The sequence below is a fragment of the Tachysurus fulvidraco genome, chromosome 16 (assembly GCF_022655615.1).
Source record: "Tachysurus fulvidraco isolate hzauxx_2018 chromosome 16, HZAU_PFXX_2.0, whole genome shotgun sequence".
In the NCBI taxonomy this organism is placed as follows: domain Eukaryota; kingdom Metazoa; phylum Chordata; class Actinopteri; order Siluriformes; family Bagridae; genus Tachysurus; species Tachysurus fulvidraco.
Window position 1 is genome coordinate 20,258,359 of NC_062533.1, and position 5,545 is coordinate 20,263,903.

The window sequence follows — 5,545 nt, forward strand, 5'->3', positions numbered from 1 at the left end:
GTCTGACTCCTTCATTTAAAGATTCAAACAATAGATTATGTGGAAGAACTTGAAGAGGATCCTTTGTTAAAAGATCGAGGGACTTCGAAGGACACTTGCGTTCAAGGTAAGACCAACTCTGATAGTTGATCTTGTGTTTTCAAAACTAACCTGTACAAACAAGGACACATTCCTTAGTGGGATTTTGGAAGGGTTTCCTACACACTCATCATCATTATTTTCATCATCATTATTTTCATCATTATTTGCTTGACTCGATCCACACATGCTCAAACTATTATATTTTAAATATTGCACTCGGCCCCCACCCCCAGCTGGGTTCATAAACGGTTCAAAATTAGTTCCGCAATGTGAAACTGAAGTGTTCAGACCAAACCTAAAGTGCTCTTAACACATTTGTAGAAGTGTTACTGGCTGCAGCAGATCTCTCTCACACCAGGCTCTGGTCACAGAAATAGCATCGTGGTTTTTGAGTTTTAGAGGCTGGGTGTTTTAGCCAGCAGCTCAGACACACACTTATTCTGGGTCACGTTAACAGTCTAGATGTCTTTATGTTTGAATTTCAGACCAAAACACAAAAGCTGGCTGGCAACCATGCTCTAACTGTGTAAGGCCTGATATCCAGCTTCAGAACTACAATGTAGGGGAGATGTGAATAATTTTATGATAACAAATAAAACATTCACACCTTAATGGCCTCATGTCGCTGTTAGTTTGAGATGATTGTGTTCCACCATACCAGTCTGTGTGTGTGTGTGAGTGAGTGAGTGACTGTGTGTGTGTGTGTGTGTGTGTGTGTGTGTGTGTGTGTGTGTGTGTGTGTGTGTGTGTGTGTGTGTGTGTGTGTGTGTGAATATGTGGAAAGACTTCTGTGCTTTAGAGACTTAACGACAGAAAGAGATGTTAGACTTTTATAAAGCCAGGGATTAAAACATTAGAACAGAAGTTGAAGCTCAGAGACACATTTCATTATCGAGAAACTTCAGCAATTATTAAAGAGAGAATATTTAAATATCCAGAATTAATACAGTTCATCACCTCGACACAGTGAACGTTAGCATCTTAATCTAAGTTCATTTGTGTAATGAGTGTGTTGTAGTGACCAGGACATTCACAGGCCAGTAAAATCCACCTTCTGCAGGATTTGTTTATTCTTGAGCTCCTCTATGACTTTTATTCCTCTGTAATCTACCATTAAGACAGTTAACTATCTAATCTAAAGCCCATGTGACTGCGTCTCTGAGATCACGCACTGCTCACTCTTAACACTTCAATCAACACAAGCTGGACTTCTGAGAACATGGTTCCATTAGGTCACGCATCCTATCTGGTCAGACTGTGTGTGTAACTGAACTGAGTAATGTTTAAGATTGTAGTAATGTCTGAGGTCAGAATTCTGTAGAAGTGTTTGTTATTTTGTCAGCAGCCAGTGTAGAGTATCGGACATAAAGTAGTTTGTGTCAGTGTGCTGTTATTGGTTGGTGCATCACTGCAGGATCTGATGCTGTGTTACCGTCTGCCTGATGAGTCTCCTGCCTGCACCACCTGGTGTAGATGTACTGGAAGGTGAAGCTCATCTCAGATGATGTCTGCACAGCTCTGCAGTTGAGGATGGTGCTGTTTCCCGGTGGGAGAGAGAAGATTGTATGGTGCAGATAATGGCATCGTGAATGGAGCCGAATTAACATAAACATCTGCAGTTTCTCGAGCGAGACATGCAGCACAGAGCAGATGGAGTCTCTGATGAGCCTCTCAAAGTATTTAGTGATAATGTTGGACAGAGAATGGATTTTTCTTTTATTTATATATATTTTTTGCTGGTTTTGTGGTTTAACGGAATTAAAAGCAGATGTTTGTGTGATTATGACAGTGTGACTGTGATCAAAACTGTCCTGGTAGAGTAGAATCTGATGGGCAGGCAGGAGCAGGACGAAGAGTGATTTGATGTGTGAAAGTATTTTGGAGTTACTGTTCTGAGGTTGGGTTTGTTGAAATTTGTTAAACTCGCCTCAGTGTAATATTCCAATCACACCACAAGTTGTTGCCCTTAAAATACCCCCCCCCCTCCAAAGACTCCATAGACTGTGTTTCAGTGAGGTAGAAGAAGAAAAAGAAATTTAATGTTACATTTTATATGATGTGTTAGAAAAGGTTGTGAAAATTTTTTTATTATTTTATTATAATAATTGTACATTTTATTACCATCTTATACACCAACATGTATTTTTGATGAATAGTTTTGAGGGTGAATAACTAAATGTCAACACACACACACACACACACACACACACACACACACACACACACACACACACACACACACACACACACACACACACGTGTTCCACTAAAGAGAGTCAAACAGAGTCCAGGCTATTTACATTTTTGATTGTATTCTCTGCTCACTTTATTAGGAACACCTGCACATCCGTCTGTCAGTTGACAGATCCAGGTCAGCTGTCTGAGACTGGACACTTATTAACACTGTTAAAGACTGAAGACTGGGCTCTGTGCCTTAACCTACTGTGTCTACATGAAGCAGCTTTGTGCACAGATGCATCGTCAGGCTGGAACAGTGTTGGGCCTCTTAGTTCCAGTGAGAAGAAACCAGCATCTCTACGGAGTGCAGAGACATTTTACACAACTGTGTGGTTTAAACTTTGTGAAACATGTATAAACATCATGTGTGTGTGTGTGTGTGTGTGTGTGTGTGTTTGTGTGTGTGTGTGTGTGTGTGTGTGTGTGTGTGTGTGTGTGAGTTCTGGTGGTATGACAGTTCATCACCCAATTCGCACCAGTTCAAACTGAGACGTGTCTGAGACTGAAGGTCTGAACAAGGTTCAGGTGACCAGGTCATGTTTCATGCTATTGTTAGTGTTTAATATAAAATACACAAAATAAACAAAATGTAAATAACAAATATCAGAGGTGTTTTAATGTATTTTTCTGTCACTGGGATGGAATCATTGAGAGATTGTGTTTGTATATTAATCAACAAAAATATGAAAGTAAATAAATATTTATGGTCGTTGAATGTACAAAAGGAGCTCAAGCTTTAACTAGAAGCTCTAAAGTTAGTTTGATTGTTAGCAAAGTCGAAGCTAAACTCAACATTTTTGCTCTTCATTAAACTTCTTCTATCAGAGAGATTTCAGCACACAGGACTGATAAAGCTCCAGTGTATCATATCTGTAAAGTCATGTGACTCGTCACACCATCAGAATAGACAAGAATTCACTGTGAGCTTCACACCTCATTACAGCTAATGGACCAATCAAATCAGTCCACAGCTTCAAATCATCCAATCAGGTGTGAGTCTGGACCTGGTTTTGTACTGAACACACAAGTTCATTAGATCACTTGGTGTGAACAGGAACGATGATCAGACTCTTTGTCGCTCTTTGTGCTCTTTTTTCTCTCTTCACAGCTGGTGAGTAACTTTCTGACACTTTAATGTAAAACTATAATATTTTATATTTAACTCATTTACTGACATTAAATATTAAACATTTTTACAGTGAAAACTTCTGACATCAAGGAGATTGACGTGAAAACAGTAAAGCGTGGAGAAGATGTAACTATGGAGTGTAACATTAGCAGTGACACAAAGAAAGAAGTAGTTTGGTACAGACAGATTTCAGGAAAATTACCTCAGCATTTTGCAAAACCATACAAGAGCGATTTGGGCTACAGATTTAGTGATGGATTTAATGATGCTCGTTTCAGTATTAGTGTAAATGACAATAAATTTGATCTCAATATTAAAAAAACAAGAGAAGATGATGAAGGAGAATATTTCTGTGGAGAAATGGAAGGAAGTCTAATGAAGTTCACATCTGGAACACGTCTGCAATTTGAAGGTAAACAGTTTTACTCTGATAACCTGCTAATTCCAGATCACCACTTTAACCAGAATTATGTCTACATATGTATTAAATGTTGAATATGTCACTTTATTTATATTTAGTATCATTTTCATTTTATTTTCTCCTTTTCTGATGTATTTGTAAAAATAAAGATACGACACTCCGTCTAATACCTGGAACAACACAGAAAGATTCATCCAGCAGCACAGAAACAAGTAAGAATTTGGCTTCCTTTCATTTTGAAGGAAAACAAATATTTACTGTTTCATATTATGTATATTTAGGATCATATCTGTTTATTTGCTGCTTTTCTGGTTTATCTGTAAAGATAAAGACACGACACACAGTAATACATCTGGAACTACACAAGGAGATTCACCCAGTATCCCAGAAACAAGTAATAATTTGGTTTCCTTTCACTGTCTATAACAGAATGTTCCATAGTGACAACCTCTCACTGTTCATAAATCATACAATATTTATACAAGTTGTAGATTTATACATTGTGTGTATTTTCATCATTCCAGGTGAACACGACTGGACTAATCCCTTAATAGCCTCCAATATATTCTCTGTTATCGTTATCACACTTCTTCTTGGAGTTTTATATAAAAATCACAGAAAAGGTTTGTTTATTTTTATTTGTTGTTATTTATAGAGTTATTGTATAAAGTTGTTGTATGATGTGAATTTCATCTTTACTTGTGTGTCTTATTGTTCAGATGCTTCATCAAGCAACCATCAAATTCCCACCAATCAGGTAATCCAGTCTTCTATTAACTGGGATTCTGTTCTGTTAAATAAATCCACATCTGAATGCACAGAGAATTTTAATAGACATCTATTCACCTAAATATCAGTGTAGTCATTATTTTAGTCTTTTAATCTGCTCTGATTAATAAACGGCTCTTGTTCTTCATCAGACTGCTGCTGATGATGATGATGATGTCTTGAACTATGCAGCTGTGAGTTTTGCTAAAAATCCTTCATCCTCCAGAACATCCAGAGCCAAAAATACCCATGAAGACGTTTACGCTCAAGTTAAAATAAAATAGAGAAATTATATTTTCTACTGAAGCCTTCTTCAATTTTTCTCAGCATTTTTTCTTTAAATATTTCAGATGATTTCTAAAATCTAAAAAAACTAATATTATTGTTTTTGATATTGAAGGTTTTTAATTAAGCTTTTGTTTTTGTGGATCACTGTTTTTGTCCATTTTCAGATTAACTAAAACATTACATTTTCCAAAAATATTAAGAGTCTGTAAGTGAAAGAGGGCTGAATATAAAGATTCCAACATTACTGATGAGATGTGGCTGTTTAACCTGAAATTACATTTCAGACACTGAACATTAAATCAGATTAAAAATGTATGTTGAGACCGATGATGTGCCAAGAAGTGCTTTATTTTAAATGTTTTCAGACAATTTACATTAACAAATTTGACAACAGTTAACATTTTGTTGTCTCCGGTGTCACAGCACAAAAATAGAAACCTCAGGTAATAGTGGAGCATGTGAAAAGGATTTAGCAACCAAACCATGAGATGCTAGCTTACCCACTCACACCATACTGTCACAACTTACTGTTGACATCTTTCCCTAGAAACCGTGCACACAGAGCAAAGGTGAAAGTGTAGACTTGTCTAGAATAGCTGTGAATGGTGTAGTTTAAGATT

At 36.9% G+C, this 5,545-nt stretch overlaps 1 protein-coding gene across 3 annotated transcripts; it reads left to right on the top strand.

Annotated features, from left to right (window-relative positions):
- Nucleotides 1-3,133: 3,133 nt before the first annotated feature.
- LOC125138417 lies at nt 3,134-4,988 on the top strand. Of its 3 annotated transcripts, XM_047801441.1 has the most exons (7): nt 3,134-3,430; nt 3,519-3,860; nt 4,019-4,081; nt 4,195-4,263; nt 4,394-4,492; nt 4,589-4,626; nt 4,790-4,988. In XM_047801441.1, the coding sequence occupies exons 1-7, from the start codon at nt 3,379-3,381 to the stop codon at nt 4,919-4,921; spliced, it is 795 nt and encodes a 264-aa protein (XP_047657397.1). In that variant the 5' UTR covers nt 3,134-3,378; the 3' UTR covers nt 4,922-4,988. The 3 variants fall into 3 exon arrangements, with proteins under 3 accessions (XP_047657397.1, XP_047657398.1, XP_047657399.1); XM_047801442.1 differs by lacking the exon at nt 4,019-4,081 and having other exon boundaries at nt 3,136-3,430; nt 4,790-4,987; XM_047801443.1 differs by lacking the exon at nt 4,019-4,081 and having other exon boundaries at nt 3,136-3,430; nt 4,201-4,263; nt 4,790-4,985.
- The last annotated feature ends 557 nt before the right edge of the window (nt 4,989-5,545 follow it).

What these genes read in the sequence shown, in the direction of transcription:
- LOC125138417 (XM_047801441.1), top strand. Translation starts at nt 3,379, where the DNA reads ATGATCAGACTCTTTGTCGCTCTTTGTGCTCTTTTTTCTCTCTTCACA. An exon ending in ATCCAGCAGCACAGAAACAA is followed by an intron (nt 4,082 to 4,194) that starts GTAAGAATTTGG and finishes TTATCTGTAAAG; the next exon opens with ATAAAGACACGACACACAGT. An exon ending in ACCCAGTATCCCAGAAACAA is followed by an intron (nt 4,264 to 4,393) that starts GTAATAATTTGG and finishes TCATCATTCCAG; the next exon opens with GTGAACACGACTGGACTAAT.